Genomic DNA, 21,122 nt, shown 5'->3' with positions numbered 1-21,122 from the left:
AAAAAAAAAAAAAAAAATTAAGGTAAATTGAATACATTAATAGAAAAATTGAATAAATTAGACAACCTTAGACAATTTGAGTGAGATAATGTTTTTTAAAAGAAGATTAAATGCTCATCATTTTATTATTTATAACTTAGTGAGATGTGAAAAAACTGGGTTTTTTATGTTACTCCGTGGCATTACATGGATACCTGGATATGTGGATGAATAAAAAGAAATGTTATTATTCTGATGTATTTTGCAGGTTCTTTAATTGAAGAGCACAGTTTACATTATTTAATTACCTGGTTCATTTTCACATAATTCACCAGAATAAAAATTTGGACACACGCATTTAAAATCATTAGCTGAACAAATACCGCCATTTTCACAATTTTTTTCTCCACCAACGCAAGCATCTATTTAAAAAAACAACAAGAAAGTTTAAATAAATAGAAAAAAAATCCAAACAATATAAATTGTTTTGAATTGTTTGAAATTATAAGTATAGGCAGTTCTACTATCAGTCAGAAACCAGATATCTTTTTTAACTGGTAAATTGAAAAGAAAAAAAACCCCGTATTTTTGTAATTTGCCATTAAATTTTATAAAGTACTGATTGTGTTTTCATTACACCTACCTATTACAGAAACCATAAACGAACATGTGGCCAAATTTCCATATACATCAGTGGCATTATAAGTAACAGAATGTTCACCCACTTCCCATGTACCATCGGGGGAAGCAGAAGCTTTCAATGTTACTTCTAGTCCAGAATTATCCTCTGGTTTTGGAATACGCCAATTAACGCTGTCAGGTTGATCGGTAAGAACTTTGTTTGGGCAGACAAGATTTGGTTTCTCTTTATCTGAAAAAAGACATAATTTACAACTGTCCTTACAGTTGCACAGAACAGTATACTAGCGAGGGCATGGTTCAAGACTAAGATGGGCTCTCTGGTCTGCGAAGTGCTTTCAATGTCCGTATTATGCCAAACAAGCCTAGCGTTGTTAAGTAACGATCAAAATAACGCATTCAATATGAATAATTTGTAGTCATCAGATGGTGCAGCCTTGTTAATTAGTACTAATCACATGGCTTTAATGCTCATTCAAGATGTCAATTTGTTTTTTTGTATGTGCTTAGTTTATGTGATAAAACTAAACACATTTTTATTTTCAAAATAAATCAAACACCTGTTTCTGTCGCTCTCAACTTCGTAAGTGTCAAAAGTCACTGGGAATTTTGAGTACGAGACTTCCGTAACTGTTTTCGTTCACACACAGTATTAGTCCATCTAGACCAACAACTACAAATGCTATAGCTGCGAATTTTAACGTAAAACCTATTCTAGAATCAAACTTTATTTATAAATGCTTTTAGTCAATGGCTGTGTCAGTCATTTTATAAAAGTTTACAATAGTAATATATTGTTTTTGGTCAATAAATGTTAGATAATTGAACGAGATAAATTCAATGAATGAGATGAATAAATAAAGGGAATAGATAAATATGACAAATAAGATAAATGGGGTGCATGTAATGAATGAATTGAATGAAATAATTTCGATAAATGAAACGAATGTTGTGAATCTGATAAAGTGGATGAATGGATTAATGAAATGAATGAAATACAATTTGACTAATGTTAAAGCTGTGTTGCAGCAGCTATATTTTTTTACCTTGTACACAAATTGTAAATTTGCAAGTGGCAGTATTGTCAAAGCTGTCTACAGCTGTGTATATCACAACTGTTTTGCCAATATAAAATTCGCTGCCGACTGAATGCGTTGAAGTTAGGTTAGGTGTCCCCGCATCGTCGGTCACTGTAGGTTCAGTCCATTCAGCAACAGTGTAGTTTACGCCCGCACTTGTTGAAAGATTCATATCCAATGGGCAGTTAGCTATTAGAGGAGGTTCTTTGTCTATATCTAAAAAATACAATTGTTAACTTTTGGAAGCATAATAAATTTGAATATAGGAATATTAAATAGTGTCTGTGCTGAAACTAACTATAATGAGTAAAAACAATCGTGGTTTTATTGCAGTCTTTTGAAAGGTTACATTATACCTCCTTCAACTGTGATAAAAAATGTACATGAAGCACTGTTTCCTGCTGTGTCTCTAGCAGTGTATGTTTGAGGAGATTCCAGAGTAATAGCGATCGCAGTCGGAGGCTGTCTATCAGGATCCGCCACAGGACTTGATTTGGTAAGTTCTACATTGTCTGTCGGTAAAGGAACCATCCAGTCGACCAATGCTGCTGTATTTCCAGGATCCGTTTCGACGGTAATATTGTCAGGGCACGTAATATTTGGAGCTTCTAGATCTGTTAACCAATATGGGACAACATAATTTATGTACGTTATAACTAAATTCTATAAATGGTTAAAATATATCAATAATATATAGTTATCCTTGGGATGTATACATTTCAAACTATATTAAATAAATGATAATAATAATAATAATATTATTAATAATAATAATATATTATAATATTAATATAATAATTTTATTATTTAATATTAAAATTATAATATATTAATTTAATAATAATAATAATATATTATATATATATGTATATATATATTATTATTATTATTTATTTTTATAATAATAATAATACATATATATATATATATAATGTATTATTATTATTATTATTATTATTAATATTATTATACAGCTATTTGATGCAGTAACAATCTTCAGGGGTGAGTGAATAGGAAGTTAATGTGGGTATATATATGAGGTTCAGCAGGTGTGTATGTTAATTGTTGTTACGTAGTCTTGAGTAGGAATTTATTTCTGTGTCTGCATTTTGAAAGCAGCTTTGTTCTTTTGTTTAGAGTTGATGGTTTCTTTGAATAAATGATGTGACATATCTTAATAAGGCAAAGATTGCAGCTTTTTGTTTCTATACTGTATCGTAACTTTGTCAATTATGGACCATTTGATGTTGGATTGGGTGTAATTTTGCTTCCTTTAAGTTTCCATACAAGTTTTCATAAATCAGTACCCTTCTTATGCTTCAAGGAGCTAAATGTGTGCTTATGGTTTGTATATCTGGTTTTGAAGGTGTCTCTAAGTTCGATGTAATATTTGAAGTCACCATTTGCGGTTACGGTGGCCTTGTAGATAATTGAAGATACGAACCTAAACATAGACGACCGTGTTGAAACCATCGCAGAAAAAGAAGCCTTCATCACATTAAAGGACTATAAAGAAAACTTTCAAAACAGACCAAGCTGCAGACTAATCAACCTATCAAAACCATAAATCGGTCGCATAAGCAAAACCAACCTTGATCGCGTTAACTGGAATCTGATATCCAAAACCAAACTACATCAGTGGAAAATCACTTCAGTTGTGATCAATTGCTCTAAAAGCATAAAACAGAAAGCCAGCAGCACATTCATTGCATTCGACATCTTGGAATTCTATCCTTCGAATAAAAAAAAATCGGTTAATCAACTGTATTAAACACATGCAGAAGTCTACCAGCATTACGAAGAAGAAATAAGCATAATCACGCAAGCACGTAATTCCATCCTATGACAGCAATTTTACATGGAAAACGACATATTCAACGTCACCATGGGCAGTTTCGAGGGGGCGGAAGTATGTGAAGTAGTCTAGATTTTCATTCTGTCGTCCTTGCAAAAAAACTGGGCAAAAACAGCATCGGTCTATAACGGACGACGGCCTCGCAATCAGGAAGAGCACATCCCCAAGTCAGTTCGAAAAGATAAAAAAAGGAACTAACATCCATCAAACTTACTAAACTCCCAACTATTACACTGGATCTACAACACGATACTTACCAGCCGTTTACCAAGCTGTTTCCAGAACAAAATGAGTTTAAACCAGCGCCTGGAAACAACTAGCCTCAATAAAAACGAAACATCACCAAATAATAGTAGTACTCTTTTTGACCTCCATGATGTGGAGTCTGAAAATAGATATAGTGTACTTGGAGACCTAAGCTTAAGCTCACAATTATCTCTCGATCTTGGACATCCTAAAGCAGCTTCCTCTCCAACTAAGCCTAAACCAAGACCAGCCATTGGGCCCCGTCCATTACGGATTGTTAATGTAAATTGTCAATCCTTAATTAACAAAAAAAGCTGCATTCTATAACCTAATCGACAAACCCGATATTATTATTGCAACCGAAACCTGGTTTAACAAAATATTGGCGATGCCGAGTATTTCAGTTCTCAATACAGAGTGTACAGAAAAGGTAGAAACTCTACAGGTGGTGGTGTACTAGTAGCTGTTAATAGTGACTCCATTAGTGTTAGAGAAGAAACCCTCGAAAAAAACTATTCGGAGTCAGTTTGGGTTAAAATCAGTATTACAGGATGCAATACCTTATATGTTGCTGGCTATTATCGTGCTAATTTTAAAGACGAAATCGCTCTTGATGATCTAGATGACGCATTATCTAAGATTTCGAAGAGTCAATAACCTCATAATGGTTGGAGGTGATTTCAACTTACCAGGATGGGATTGGGCAACTGAGACACTTAAGCCAAAAACTCCTTACCTGAACCTTCACAACAATAGGACTTTAATCGTTGAAAAGCTACAGGGTAGCCTACGATGTTCCATCATGTCCTTATTAAACACTGTATATGTACCTTTGATGATTAGAGCTGAGGGGAAACTCTTGACAGATGCTAAACAAAAAGCGGATGCTCTTAACCATCAATTTCAGTCAGCCTTTACTAGGAAAACCATTTTTAAAACTAATCAACCTCCACACCAATTTCTAAATATGCCTGACATAGATGTCTCAACCTCTAGCGCACTCAAATTACTTAAAATTCTGGACCCAAGCAAGGCTTCAGGCCAGACAACATCAGCCCAAGAGTTCTTAAGGAATTGAGTGATGTCCTCGCAAATCCTCTAACCATAATATTTAGGAAGTCACTTCGTGGTGCCAGTGTACCACAGGACTGGAAAAAGCAAACGTCACCCCAATTGTTTAAAAAAGGTCAAAAATACAATCATGTAAACTACCGTCCAATCAGTCTTACCTGCATAGCTTCTAAAATCATGGAGCATATTATCTACAGTAACATAATAACCAATGGGCTCCAGCACGGTTTCCGCAGTAAAAGATCCTGTGAAACTCAGCTTCTGGAATTCATACATGACAATGTTACCAACATGCAAGATGGGTACCAATCAGATGTATGCCTAATCGATTTTTCAAAAGCCTTTGACAAGGTCGTCATCTTAGACTTGTTGAAAAGCTTCGTTGGTATGGAATCAATGGTCAAACTAACAATTGGATTAAAAACATCCTCAGCGGCAGGACCCAACCAATCAGTAGTGATTGACGGTGTTTTCTCCAGCAGCGTTCTGGATACATCTGGTGTACCACAAGGACCATGTCTCTTCCTCTACTTCATCAATGACATTGCAGAAATCCCACCATCCCGTACACGTTTATTTGCTGATGATACCTTAATTTACATGACGGTAAGCAGCGAAGGGGACACCAAGCTGATGCAGAAATATCTAGATACTTTACCACTGTGGGAGAAAACTGGATGATGGAGTTCCACCCAGAAAAATGCCAAGTTATTAGTATCACAAGAAAGAAAAATATCACATATTATCCATATACTTTCCACGGTCATCAACTTTCTCATGTAGATCATGCCAAGTACCTAGGAATAACAATTACAAAAGATCTCAGATGGAACAAGCACATAGACAGCACCACAGTCAAAGCAAACAATACACTAAATCTCCTCAGACGTAACATAAATATTAATAACCAAAAAGTAAAAGAACAAGCTTACAAGTCACTTGTCCAACCAATTTTGGAATACGGAAGTGTTGTTTGGGATCCTCACACAGACGTTCTTAAAAGAAAAAAATAGAAAAGATTCAACGCCGTGCTGCTAGGTTCACCCTTAACAGATATGAACGTACAGCTAGTGTCAATGCCATGATCCACGAACTATCATGGAAAACTCTGGCTGAAAGGCGCCAACTTGCAAGTGTACAGCTAGTGTCAATGCCATGATCCACGAACTATCATGGAAAACTCTGGCTGAAAGGCGCCAACTTGCAAGATTAGCAATGTTCTATAAAATCCACAATAATCTTGTTGCAATTGATATGAGCAAATACTTAATCTCAAAATATTATACAGCTCCATCTCGCACAGAAAACAGTCAGGCATATAGTATTCCTCACTCAAGTCGGGACTATTACAAGATGTCATTCTTTCCTCGGACATCTAGGAAATGGAACATAATTGCAGAATCTACTGGCAAAGCACCAACTATTGAAGTTTTTAAGGGACCCTTGGAAAAAATTAATCTTACTCGCACCACCACATACCACCAAAGTGCTATAGCCTTTAAAATTGAAGTTTGCACTAATCTAAAAGAAAAAGTACAACAAACCCTCCATCCAACAAACGTGTGAAAACCAACATCGGCTGCAGGTCCTCCCTGAAATTAGTTAAAAAACACTTTCCTGTAGGCAGCAAACTTCACAAGGTATTCAACGAAAATAATTTCAATCTTTTAACAACATGGGGAAAATCATCCAGTCCCACAGCAGCAGAATGCACCAAACCTCAAGAACCATCTAATACACGCAACTACCGAAAGAAAGATGAATGCCACCTATCAGGAAACTGTCTCGCATCTTAAGTTACCTAAAAGGCCACCGTGACCACAAATGATATAGGTCTTTTTTTAATTGTATATACTTTTTAATTGTAATTGTAATTGTAGTTTTTAAATTTGCATTATAATATGAGGGAAATAATAGAGCAGACATAAATAAATAAATAAATAAATACATGTGATAGTGTTCCTTTTCTTTTGACTTTACCTTTAACCGTGATGACAAATTCACACACAGCGTTATTATTGTAAATATCGTATGCCACATAGACTACAGTGTAAGACGAAACATTGTATATATCGTTTGGATAATAGTTCTGGACTGTCCTATTTATACCATTCTTGTCAATAGGAACTGGCTCATCCCACGAAACAACTGCTGTCGCTAATCCTGGATCTGTCCCCACAGTGAACGAATCAGTACAATTTTCAAAATAGGGAGATTCCAAATCTAAATAGTAATACAATCATAAGAGTGACTCAATATCTGTTTTGATTTATTTTTAAAAATACATAAGCGACACACACATTATATATATATATATATCTTTATTAATATATCACACACACACACACACACACCCACACACACACACACACACACACACACACCAATATTTCGACCTATCCTTGGGTGTTTATCTTGTCATTAAACACCTTTACGATATAACGTCCACATTCTTGATTCATAGTTATTATCAGAATTTACCAAATGTGTCATTATTTTGTTAATGTTATTATTTTTGTTTTTGTTATCTTAATGTGTTTATTTTCGGATCTTAGCACAATTGTATTATTTCATTTTGTACCTTTAACTGTGACAGTGAATATACACGATTGATCTGCGTTGCCATAAACATCGACTGCAGTGTACATTATGACAAACGTGCCGATACCAAATTCATCCCCACTCTGCCGTGGGTCTGAAGTAAGTGTCACCGGTTCCCCGGAATTGTCGAACACTTCAGGTGCCGTCCAGTTGACTATAGCGGTTGAGCTATCATTTCCAAGCATTATGATAGTGTCATTTATACAATTAACTATAGGTGATACATTATCTACAATAAAAAAAAATTGAAGAAACTTTTTAACTACATTGGATCATTTTGCTCCCTTGCCTGACTCACCTCAGATAACTGTATCTAAATTTTAAATAAAACACAAAATGGTAATATATTATTTAAAAAAATGATTTGTGTTTACCGGATTTTTTTTATTGGGCTCGATTTCATAAATATATAAAAAAAATGTTCTGTCATTATATTTCATATAATTCATTGATAGTATTGTTAAACTCTATAATAATAATCACCAGAAATCGACGAACGCGTCACTAGAGTGTTGCTAAAAGCACCTAAAAAGACTACAAAACATGTAACCCTGGAAAAAAAAGGGGGAAAAGGCAAAAATCTAAAAATTTGAAGAAAAGAAAAGAAAAGAAGTAGCAGCTTGAAAATGTACCGACAGGCAAATAACATAATTCGGTACAGTAGAAAATCCAACACGAATTGATGATAAAGAAAAGAAATAACACCGAATTCATCAAAGAAAGATAGAGTTATCTCTTCTCTTAGCGACGGTAAACTTATGTAAATGCACTTCAAATCAAATATTTTTTATAGCTGTAAAATGTGAATGTCAAAATCGTAACGTCCAAATAAAGAAATGGGCAACGAAGGGCGAAACATTGAATTGTAACTCACAATAAATGAAGTTGAAATGTCAATCTGGAATATTATGCACCAAATTCACAGACAGAAAAAAATAGAGGGTTTTTTTTCGTAAATTTGATAACCAAATTAAAATACGTGATTGGTCCGAAAACGTTATTATAGGCGGTGATGCTAACATACTTTTTGATTCAAAGTTTTACAAAGAGGGCGGGAAACGACACAATTGTCAAAGTATGCCTCACTTAACATTACTCTGTTGCAGTCGCATTACCTTACGGATGTTTGGAAAAATAGATACAATAGCGATAAACGTTTTACATGGGAACCATATCCACTAGTTAAATTTTGATTAGACTACCTATTTAAGAGTAATAATTTTCTTAACTTTAATAATGAATGTAACATTCGACACTTACCGAAATCAGACCATGATTACGATGAGGCTTTGAATTATTGTAAGAAAATAATAAAAGGACAAGTTTATTAGAAATTAAAGGTAAGCACGCTAACTGAAAATGATTTCAGAGGAGGAATTGAACAAATTGTAAAAGAATGTGAAAGTCTAAAAAGAAACTTTGCAAAACATTATTTAATCTTAAGAGCACAAAAAAGAGAGACCGACTAGAAAGCTTTAAAAAAGTTAAATTTCTATACGTAAATTATATAAAAAATAGCAACCCTACAAAAAATAATAACGATTTAGATAAAGTTATAAAACAATTAAGAAGGGAAGATGAATAATTTCGATGGCATTTTGCGTTAGGAGAAATAATACGAAATGATGTTGTCCTACCTGACGTGCATTTGTACTGAAAAGAACAAAGTACTTTCTCAGTCTAGAGAAAGTTAACAGCGAAATTTAATAGCCTCATAAATACTGACGGTAATGAAATTACAAAAATAGGTACAATTATAGATATGCAGGTTAAATACTACAAGGATTTATATAGTTTAACAAGTGAAATAGGACCGTCGGATTTTGCATACGATCTACATGAATTTTATTTCAGATATCTATCTTCCTAAACTTTCAATTACTGATCAACAAGAGTGCGAAGGCACTTTCACTCTGACACAGAATTTAAAAATACCCTAGATCAGATGTTACATGGTAAAAACCCTGATATAGATGGACTACCAACTTTTTTTAACCATATTTATAGAGGGTTACCCTTCCAGCGTATCCAACAAGGTCGGCTGATATATAGAGGCCCTCTTTAAATAAATGCAATAATGTGATGCTTTTTCAGCGAAGTCTCTTTATGAGGCTTAGGGAGTGGAGTTGTGTTTGTCGTGAGAAAAAGTCCTGTCGTGACAGGAATTGAACCTAGGACCTTGGGATCAGAGGCAAGCACCTTAACCACTGAGCTATTCAACTCCACTCCACTACCAACCTTCTGGTCGATAATTTAAAAAAAATAAATAAACTTGTTGTCATTAGCCTTAATAAAGTAAGTACTGAATGCAAAATGCCTTACACAAAAATAAAAGAGGAATGGTTATTCTTCTGTACAAAGACAGAGGAAATCCAACGTTATTATATAATGGAGACCCATATCCATATTAAAGACGAATTATAAAATGGCCTCAAAACGATTTCTTTAGGAATTTATAAAGTAAAACAAGTATACACCATTACCCAAGGGCGGACTTAGCGGGCCGGCCCGGCCCCCCTAAGTCCTAATAAAAAGAGAAAAAAAAGGAAAAAAGAAAGGAAAAGAAAAAAATGATAGCCCACAACGCCTCAAATGTTATTTTTGGGCGTCTAGAACACAAAAATTTCGGACCCCTAGGGCATTGTTGTCTCGATCGGCCCAAATTTCTCCCCCCCCCTCTTTCGGCCCCCCCACCTTTTGGACATCTCTGGATCTGCCCCTGTTACCAGACTGGTTTTGTAAAAGGCAGGTATATTGGATGATATAATAAATATGACAAACAAAGTTGAATTATTAAGCCAGTTTTTAAACATCAACCATTTCAGCTTTAATAAAAAAAAAGGGCATCGCTGTAGGTAGCAAGTCAGCCCCATCATTACACACATTTACATGGAACAGATGGAAAAGAAGGCAAAAGCATCCGCACCAAACAACATTAACCCCACGTTCTGGCATTATTGCTGTCATCCGGAAAGACACCATCACACCCCTTGGAAACCATCCATTGGTCCATCAGAAACCATGCAGAACAATCAATTTTTTTTCGGTGACGCCCTCATCATTCTTTAAAATGATGGCTCACTACAAGCTAAAGTCTATAAAAAAACCTACTCATACCAACCAATACTTCAATTCACACCATCCACTAGAACACAAACTAAGTGTAATTAATACACTAGTTGACAGATGTAAGAGTATTGTCTCAACAAAAGAACAAAAACTAGAAATGAAGAACATCAAGAAAACTGCTCCAATTACCCGAAGTGGGCATTAGACAGAGTTTGAAAGATCAGGCAAGGCCACTTGAGACGACCAGTAGATTGCGCATGCCTACTTCGACCTTTACAACACCGAGGTGACATCAGACCAAGCTGGAACTAACTAACATCAACAGTCTACCTGAAGAAGTGAATGAAACATTCACGAAACGTATTATGTGAGAAACATTTATTGTGATCAACAAAAACGAAATATATTATGAAGTTAATGATAATGTAAAGATGCAAGATACAGGTGAAATTTACTGTTAACATAAATTAAATTATGGTGCTACGAGTCTTAAAAAATCAACTGTAAGTGCTAAGTGAAATAAACTATATTTTAATGAGATATATTCTGAAATTCTTATTTAATATTATTGTTTGATGTATTTAAAATGATATTTGAGTAGCATATTGTAGGTGAGTTAAATATTACATAATTAAATTAAACTGTTGTAACATATTATTTTTACAAATGTTCTTTAAGGACCTTACACAAAACAAATTGTTCTGCTTGCCCTCTTTACAATTTTCATCAGATAATTTTACATTTGGCATTGCTATTGCAACACTTTTGGAAGGGAACCGTTTCATTAGGAAACGATTGTCAGTAGCGCGCGGTGAATGTGCATATTTGGAAGGAGACAGTGGCTGCAGGGTCAGTCGAAGTAGACCGAGTGCGAAGTGTAATCATGGTGACGGCCTGTTGATGGGTAGCGATAATGAATGTAAATTTAGCTGAGTATGAGAGCATGAGAAGCTAGAAATCTAGCCAAAGAAGTAAGAATATTTAATTAAAGATGATTAGGGTTTAATCTTGGTTTAGGTTTAAGTTTATAAAATAAGGCTTGGATTACGGTAAAGGATCATAATGGATTACTGCGTATCATGGATAGGTATAATTTAAGTGTTTAGGCCTATAGTGATCGCTAACAGTTAAGCTTTGATTATTTATAGTGAGTAGACCTAGTTGTGTTTCTGCAGTTCATAGAACAATCGTATTTGGGTTAGGTAGGCAACAATAACATTCAGTTTAATCAGTTGATATGGTGATAGCAGCCATGTTGTGTCGCATGTGTTGTTGGCGGCGATAGTTAAATAGTCGTATGATGAAGGTTGAAGTTGGTGGCGCTATTTAATTTACTTAAAGGACGGTAGTTTTTAGTTTTTATAACGCTTGTCATTGTGATATTCTTCTGGTTGTTTTTACAGATTGAATAAAACAAGCAATTTTTACAGTTGCATTATACATTAAGCAGGAAGTTTCTAGACTGTTCGTTTTCCGAGTTTCTCTGACAAACCAGAAACTATAAAAATATATTAAATCTGGATCATTCAGGAATCACTAATGCAAATTATACTATAACGTTAATTAAGGAAATTTTGAATTTGTAAAACATATAACTTTCTGCCAAAAGTGCTCCAAATTATCCTACTAATGCTGTATTTCGTAAAGTATGCCTGGTCGTCGCACGACAACAAATGAATGGGGATGATGCTTCTGCGTGGGCGAAGTCACGTGCGGATGGTTTATATTTTTGTCTCTAAGGATTTTCTTAAAGGAACAGTAGTAGCTAGTCGGTTTATCCAGACAATTGTTCACGAAATAGAATATCCTACTAATGATGTATGCTCAAAAGAGATTACTTACCTATAATTGTTAAATTAAAAAAACACGTAGTGTTGACGTTTCCTGACCCGTCTGTTGCGTTGACAAGCACAGTATGATCTCCAATAACCAACAAATCTTCTTCCTGAATACTTGTGGTGATATTTGGAGGTACGCCAGAGTTATCTGTTGCGGTAGGAGATTGCCAGGCAGCAGCAGCAGTATTTGTTTGACTGACTGTAGATATCTTTATATCAGGAGGGCAAAATTCTATTATCGGCGCCTCATTATCTAGGAAAAAATGTATTTTACATAGTATACTAGTGGTAAAATTAATGATGGAGATAATCGCCTAGCAATTGTGACATATGGGTGCTAGTGGCATGTTTTTCTGTGAGTACATACGTGTGAGGACATACATGAAAACATGACGTGTACACAACAAGTTAAGATAATTATTTTAGGTGCGTAGAATAGAATATTGCTCAGGTGGTGTTGTTAATGGGCAGTAACCAATTACCAAACTAAAATACTAGTATTATTTACTGCATTAAAAATTATAACATTTTGGCCAGTTTATGTGCTTTGTAGTCAAACAAGAATAAACATAATACAATTCTGGAATCAGACGCAAACGAAAGAATATAGACGGTGTGAATTTAGTTTACTTTATCTGTGTATTCAATTCAACACAGCTCGTTCACATAAATTTATATGGCATAGTGTCTGATTCCAGACTTATTTAGAATATGGGCGCTAACTCAAATTCATACTCAAATGAAGTTAACACCCAATAGGAGTAGCACTCAATCCTGAAATCATCGCTTGAGCGCCAAAGACGGAAATTTCCGTCTTTTGAGTGTCTTTTTTTTTAAATTAAATTGATGGACCTATTGCTGTCCACGTGTAAAAAATTTGAGCTGAAATGGATGTCTGAACCACCAGAAATCGTTATTTGAAATCACCCACCTACCCCAGGCATTGGTGAAAAGGATTCCTTTCATTCGCGTCATGGCTACATTCACAGTGGACGAAGTTATTGCCGAATTTTTTGCAGATTCAGACTCTGAAAACGACTTAATTGATAATATAAGTAGGAATAGTATATTTATAAATATTTTATAATGTTTAGAGGCCAAATAATGCTTTTTAGGCTAAGCTAGTCTAGGGCCAGTGCTAGAAAGTACCAACCAAGATCCCAGGTAAAATCGTAGGCCTAGCCTAGGCGGCCTAGGCCTAGGCCTTTTTGGCTGTACAATCGTGTAGACCTGGGATAGTAGGCCTAGGTTTGTTGAAGGGGGCATAAGCCTAGCCTAGCTATGATTGATCTAATATCTGTTTATAAACATTATTATTATTATTATTATTATTATTATTATTATTATTATTATTATTATTATTATTATTACTATTATTATTATTATTGATATTGTTTGTACCGCATATTTTATTACATCTATTTACAAAAACCTCATTATCTCAGCTTTTTGTCCCATTTGAGCTAAATTTACGAAAAGTAGTCATATTTCCTATCAATTTTTGTACATATTACAGTATTCAATGAATAAAACAAATGGTATCATTTTGAGGTACTTGTATTCTTCTTTCTTTTGGTATATAACACATCTGGTTTGAATTAGGTAATTGTTCTCAGGGTCAGTTTGAAATACATTAAAATCTGCTAAAAACTCTGGTTTCCCAGTGGATCACTGTAAAAAACATCTGGCGCTCAAAGTGTTAATCATAATGATACACAATATTTAGTAGCAAAATGCGGTGGGCTGTTGTTGTTGCTTAATATTTACAAGGCAGTCAATAAGATATTTTCGGAACCCTTATTTAAATTCTAAATTGTCTTCAAATGCAATAACTAACACACTACCTCTATATACTATTTTTTTTTTTTTATAGTGATCTGGAAATTGCCTTGCCTAACACTAATTATTAGGATCTACATGCAATCCGAAAACTGGTGTTACGAAGTGCCATCAAAAACCGTCTAAAAGAACCTAAAAATCTGTTAATAGAAACGTGGATGGGGACGATTTTCGAAATGTGCAAAAATACATGAGGGAAAGTTAAAAAGGCTAACAAAGAACACGGTGTTGTCATTCATGGCTGGTGAAGCAATTACCAATCTCTTCTCTCTGCTTCTTTCAAAGGAAGAAGATGACGTGCAGAAACTGGGTCTCACGCATTTAGAATCAAGTCATTTACACATGTTTTGATATGGTTCATCGATGCATGCTGAACAATATATCTGATCCAAATTTAAAAAGAAATTTAAAATCTAGCCTATCGCATATAGCACACCAGTATGTAGCTTCCTATCGACCAACATATAGTTACTTCAAGCAACTTAGGATACTAAAAGCTTTAAGGAAGAACAGTCGCTTAGTCATCAGATAAGGGTATACAAGGGTAGTGGAATGATGGTACTTAAAAATTATTAGCAATATCCAAATATTTATAAGGCGCCAATTTCAAATTGAACGATGAAAGGCTCGAGCGTTATTACCCCTGGTCACTAGATAACATATAAACCACTACAACGTTCTCTGCTCCCTGGGAAGTATCCCTAGTCGTTCGCTACTTCTTTAGCGCACGAAACTTGAAATTAGTTGAATATATCACATCCTACTATGATCCTAAAGAGTCTGCAAGGATTTACGGGCTTTCAAAGTTGCATAAAATCAGATATAATTTTTTTATTCTCAAATTTCGCCCTATTATCTCATCCATAGGTACTTATAATTACAACTTTTGCTACCTAAAACATTTGTAGCCACAGACACGAATACTGCATTTATTGTTTCATTTGATTTAGAAAATCCCCTTCTATTGAGTTAGCAATTGAGTATTGTGAATGATGGTAATGATGGCAAAGAAGGAACTTAAAAGAATTATTTATTTTTCCTACGGCCCAGACGCATTAATGTTTATGACATGGGTTCGAGTCCCACCCGAGAATAACTTGCGATTTTTTTCGCAGTTGTTTTCAAATGTACTGAGTTTTCGGTACATTTCCACGTCAGGTAGGGCAAAATTACATATACATGTTTCTCCTGACGCAAATCCAGTTATTGTCTATTATTCCATCACGACAATAACAATTACTATCAAGACTGCAGTACCCGCTGCTTACTTGGACTCGAATTCAACCCTGGCCATCAGGTGCAAGCTCGATGGTCTAGAAGGTATGATGCCAGGCTAGTGATCTGGAGATCGTGGGTTCGAGTCCCACCCGAGAACAACTTGCGATTTTTTCGCAGTTGTTTTCAAATGTACTGAGTATTCGGTACATTTCCACGTCAGGTAGGGCAAAATTACACCCATACATGTTTCTCCTGACGCAAATCCAGTTGTCTATTATTCCATCACGACAATAACAATTACTATCAATGTTTATGACCAAATGTCTATTATGAAACCACCGTATATAGTTACCATTATTCACAATCAATTCTTGATGGGGTATCAATGGGCTCCTCACTAGCTCCGATCCTAGTCACAGCATAAACAATAGTGGTCAGACAACACCACATCGCAGCCTATGTAAGTTTCTGATCCTTCTACAATCTGCCCTTGGCAGCGCAGGAAATAGGCGGTGCCTGAATGAACTGCTTAAAGTGGTCCTCGGGGGCGCGCCAGGAAGGCACCCGTAAGACGCTGCGCAGCAACCAGCTCAGGCTTTGCTTGAGAGTCCAACTGAAGAATGCTGAATACTAGTTACGAATGGCTGGCATCGCCAGGGCAACGAGCTGAATCGGATCAGAACCGAGGACTAAATTCTCAGCTTCTGATGAATCCAAATGCTCGGACGAGTCTTCCATAGAATAATCGAACCCTTCAGCCGACGCTATATTCAACCCTGCGAAAAACCTCCCTAGAAACACTGCCCACCTGCACGAAGATTAAGCAGAGAAAGCGGACCAGAGAGAGACGAGCAGCGTGACCACTCACAATTGTTTATATACCCAATGAATTGGTCAAAATTACCCAAGATTCAGCAAAAATTCCTCAAATTTATCCAAGCTTCCTGGAAATGCATTAAAATTTGAAAAATACGTGATTTTCGCATGTATAGTTTCCCTTTTAGTTCAATTTATAAACTATTTTTTATTGTAATAATTGTTTGTGTTAATTAATAAAATTAATATTCATGAGGTGATAATACGGATAGAAAAATACGCCCTCAGTCGGCCAGTGTTATATGTAGATCAGTGATCAAGTTGTATTATGTAATGCATTAATTAGGTAAGATCAACGCAGATCACAAATAAGCAATTCTGAACCTATGTCTATAGCAATTAACAGTCAATTAACAATGTTATGTGCACTTCTTTAAGTTTTGCTTATTTGAATGGACTGAAATATACTTTGCTACTTCTTAATTCTTTCTCCATGAAAAATATATTTAATTTTCTTTGTAAAAATAAAATACCCAAGGATTTGAATAGAATACCCCAGAGCCCAAGACCAAGTCAAAATACCCAAGATCTTGGGTAAATACCCAAGCAGTGGTCACGCTAGAGACGAGGGTGCTAGACCGACGGATCCTCCAACAGCAGAGGAGAAACATACGTCTCTACATTCCCCAACACTGCCGAATTCAGAGCCTCCACAAACTTAGTTGGGGGGAGGGGGAATTGCCTTATCTTGCAATGTTCCACCTTGCTACACGTACGACACAAAGGATGTGTCGTAACAAAAATATTATTGATATACAAATCTGTAATTCCAACGAATAAAATATTGTATTATTTTAACACTATTTAATTAATTTGTTACTATTAATTTTGCTTCACAATTATATATTTTATGGAATTTAATGTATTTTTGTTTTGTATTTATATTGGAATATTTTTCTCCTAAGGGAGGTGAATAAATTGAAAAGAATTGCATTGAATTTATCCAGGTTAATATTCACAAAATAGACTACGTTTCGTTTGGGTCTATACCCTAGCTGCACTGATGAGGCCTGGAAGGCCGACACGGATCTGCTGCAGATATTGGGATTCTTTCCGTGGATGCTTAGTTTATTTTGTCATTCTGATCGGATTTTCTCTACTGTTCCGTTTTAATTATATATATATATATATACACATCTAGATGTGTATAAGAGACAGATATATATATATATATATATATATATCATCAAAGAAAGGTAGATACAGTGTTCGAATAAAGGAGATGAAGGTACATCGTGTAGCATAGCTCTCCACGAATGTTGTCTTACAAATAAATAAATACATTATGTAATAAAATTAACAATTGACGTGTTACTCAAAAGCTGTGTTCTATTTAATATAATACGTTTTTAATCGAATGGATGGAGTATATTACACCTTGTCACTAATTACCGCTAACGATATTTTTTCATCTGTCCAGTTATCATTGAGAATTGATTTCCGTTTACATTTTGATGTTAACTGTTTTATTATTATTATTATTATTATTATTATTATTATTATTATTATTATTATTATTATTATTAATATTCGTACTACCCATTTCAGGCAGGGAATATTCGGCCTTCACTCATTAGCTGTAGGTGAAAATTATTGAATTACAATTAATTTCGTATTCTTATTTATAGCATGATCATAATTATTATTTTAGGAACAATAATTTTAACATTTTTAATAATATGGTTTATAATTTTAATGCTTTAAACACTAATAGTTTGGCAATACGTTTAACTGTGTTCCGTGGAATGTATTGATTGGTTTGTTTTAGGTAAATGTTTATGAAGAATTCGATGCTTTTATGACTAGATAAATTCTGATATCTATAATGTTGCTACTAAAATCAGAAAATGTAGGAAACTCCCACCCAGCGTTGTCAGCGATAACCTTTAAATTATGCCGTGTCCTGGCTCAAGGATATGCCAGATTGAGCCAAATTATGCCAAATCTGCGAAATGTGGCTCTAAACATCGCCACCAATGATTGCAGACCTACTCGCGCTAAATATACACCCATAAAGGTTGAAAAAAATCTATGTATTGCCCAAGCAGATTATTTTTGGGAATCAGGGTCGGCCGGGATTTGTTTTTGTTTTTGTTTTTGTTTTTGTTTTTTTGTTTTTTTTTGTTTTTTTGCTGACTATAGGCCTATACAAAAGGCCTTACAAATAATATATGCCTATATTTGTATTTTTAATACAACTTAAGGGTATGTGATTGCACCACGGTCAGTCCGCCCAAGACTTTTTGGCTTATGACTATTTAGGGCTCTGGTGCACTGTCTTTTATTGAACGGTTTGTAATTTTTTACGTATGTCATAAAATAAAAATTATCTAAAAAAGTCATTGAACCATTCAAGTACCGTATGAGTGCATATTCATTATGACTGTGAAATAAAAAATACAGGTACTTTAGTTTTTTACAAGCTTTTAATCAACGGCGGCGGAACGTTTTTGAAAGTGGGGGGTGGGCCATTTCATATGGTCGAGTATGCGAGCGAAGCGAGCATCTAGGCTAGGGGCCATGGGCCGCCAAGGGCTCCCGGTGGGTGTTCCGGGGTGCGAAGGCCCTGGAAGCTGGATATTACGAAGTTTGGTGAATTTTATAAGTTATTTTATTATAGGCATCAAGCTACTGTAATATGGTTTCATATTTGTTGTAATTGCCAGTGACGGTTCCAGGAATTCGAAATAGGGGTGCCCAGGGAGGGTACTTTAACAGATAGAAGATCTATACTACCTTAAAACCCATAGTATTTTTTACTGTCTTGAATAACGGTCCAGACCTAAATGCCCTGCTGTAGTGATATAAACCTAGTTTTTGGCTATTTTAGCCTACTAATTGTTTGAAATAGGACATTAACAAAACAAAAAAAGTAAAAAGATGGTTATAAAGTGGAACATCTAAAGGTAATACTCTTGTTAAGGTGTTCCTATAGTAGCGTGAACTGTCACTTAAGAAGGGAGCTTGGTGGTCCTCAATTCTGTCCGAGTCTCAGTAAGGGCAGTCTGATAGGCTAAGTAGGCCTAGCCTGTCTATGTATGAAGCATTACAAAGATAACATAGAAGGACTAAAAAAGCACAACCAGGCAAATGGCAAAAATCTTTAAAATACTACTGGTTATAACAAGAATTCGGACAAATTTAATTTAAATAATTTAGGTGAATCTGTTGAAGAACAGGCCGAAAATTGAATTTTACTAGTGTATGTTGCCAACTACGCACTCTTAGGTTGGAAACACTTTTTTGCCTGCAATTCCACACAACTACAATACATCACGGAGAAATTTCGAAAAGCCTAAATAAATTAAATCTTAACAAATCTGGTCAACCAGATGATATCCCAGGGAACTTATTAAGCTGTTTTCTTTTGAAATATCGCAGCATTTGTGCTCAATTTTTTTATACCTGCTTAAAGGAAGGAGTGTTTCCATCTGTGTGAAAGACCGAATCGATTATTCACGTATCCAGAGTTAGAAAACCAACGATGGGCTCTCAGTTGCGACCTATTTCGCTAAATAAAATATTAGGCAGAGTGTTGGGATCATTCCTTGCCGGATGGCTTAGGGCAGATTTTGACCCTGTCTTATAGACCGTCGACAATATGGTAATGTGAAGAAAACCAGGACAACACATTACCTAGTAGATATGTTGAATATGGTTGTATCTACCCTTGACACACCAGGGACTTGTGCTACATTATGTACTGTTGATTTTACAACTGCATTTGATAGGATAAACCATAATGTTGCCATTGTTAAAATGATTGAATCTGGTGTCAGAACATCATTAATTCAAACGATTAGTATCTTTTCAATGAATCGTACCCAGTGTATTAAATTTAAAGGACATCGTTCCGAACTTAAAACTTGTGGTCTCTCCCAGGGTACTAAATTGGGGCCCAACATATTTACAGTTATGGTAAATGATGCGGAAACCACAACTGAAAATCGTTGGAAATGATTTGACCCTAGGAGAAATAGCAAACGTACAGCATCAGAACTCTAAACCCATCTGGTAATTGGTGTAGAGATAATGACATGCAACCTAAGCAAGCCAAATGTCATGTTATCAATATAAATTTCCTGGAAGTCCCAGATCAGTTATATCCAATACACTATGAATGGTGAAAATGTTGATACTGTCCATAATATAAAATTGTTAGGACTTGTGTTACAAGACAATTTACGTTGGGATATACAAGTATAATGTATAGCATAATTTCTAAAGCAAGAAGAAGAATGTTTCTTCTGTGTGCTCTGAGATGTTATAATGCCCCAACAGGGGACATGCTTAGCATTTAGCAACTCTATATCCGGCCACTGACTGAGTATGCATGTGTAGTTTGGCACTGTAGTCTTACTAAACACCAGTCTAACCAAATTGAAAGGTTGCAAAAGCGAGCCTGCAAAATTGCACTTGGTCAAAATTGACTAAAATTACTAGTCTTGCTGAGAGCAGGGAACAACTAATTTTAAAGTTCGTAAAAGGGATTTTAATGTTTGCACCGTGATATGTTACCAACTGAAAGAGTCAGTGAATACAACCTACGTCATTCCAATAAATTTCCATTACCGAAAATGAAAACAAGTCGACACAAAAATTCATCGATACCTTATATAATTATTACAATTAAAAAAACTAAATGCCTGTGAATAATTGTGCGATATTGAACAGTATAATTGTACAGTACTGTACATAACTTTGATTGAAGAGCAGCAGATAATTTTTGTATTTTAGGTATTATTTTTTAATTTTTAATTATTAATTAATTTTTGTAATTTACTCTTATGTAATCCAACAATATATATATTT

General features: G+C 35.1%; 2 protein-coding genes across 2 annotated transcripts in view; both read right to left on the bottom strand.

Annotated features, from left to right (window-relative positions):
- Positions 1-287: 287 nt before the first annotated feature.
- Positions 288-4,052, bottom strand: LOC117119294 (hyalin-like; the record flags this gene model as incomplete). Its single annotated transcript, XM_033264419.1, has 5 exons — positions 3,959-4,052; positions 2,054-2,311; positions 1,665-1,913; positions 623-850; positions 288-401 (listed from the first exon to the last, which is right to left on the bottom strand). Coding segments are annotated over exons 1-5 (943 nt in total), but the record flags the coding sequence as incomplete, so codon positions are not given.
- A 1,552-nt stretch (positions 4,053-5,604) lies between these two features.
- The window catches only part of LOC117118416 (hyalin-like), a 36,256-nt gene continuing 20,738 nt past the window's right edge, over positions 5,605-21,122 (bottom strand). Inside the window, exons 8-11 of the mRNA XM_033263367.1 lie at positions 12,382-12,630; positions 7,451-7,699; positions 6,850-7,092; positions 5,605-5,666 (exon numbers count right to left, since the gene is read on the bottom strand). Of these exons, the coding sequence (XP_033119258.1) occupies positions 5,605-5,666; positions 6,850-7,092; positions 7,451-7,699; positions 12,382-12,630 (803 nt within the window). The remainder of the gene's footprint in view (positions 5,667-6,849; positions 7,093-7,450; positions 7,700-12,381; positions 12,631-21,122) is intronic.

This window comes from Anneissia japonica, unplaced genomic scaffold, assembly GCF_011630105.1.
Source record: "Anneissia japonica isolate Jap-2015-1 unplaced genomic scaffold, ASM1163010v1 scaffold483_len1788099_cov177, whole genome shotgun sequence".
Classification (NCBI taxonomy): Eukaryota; Metazoa; Echinodermata; class Crinoidea; order Comatulida; family Comatulidae; genus Anneissia; species Anneissia japonica.
The sequence above is the reverse complement of the archived record's forward strand: the minus strand, read 5'-3'. Positions and strand labels throughout refer to the sequence as shown.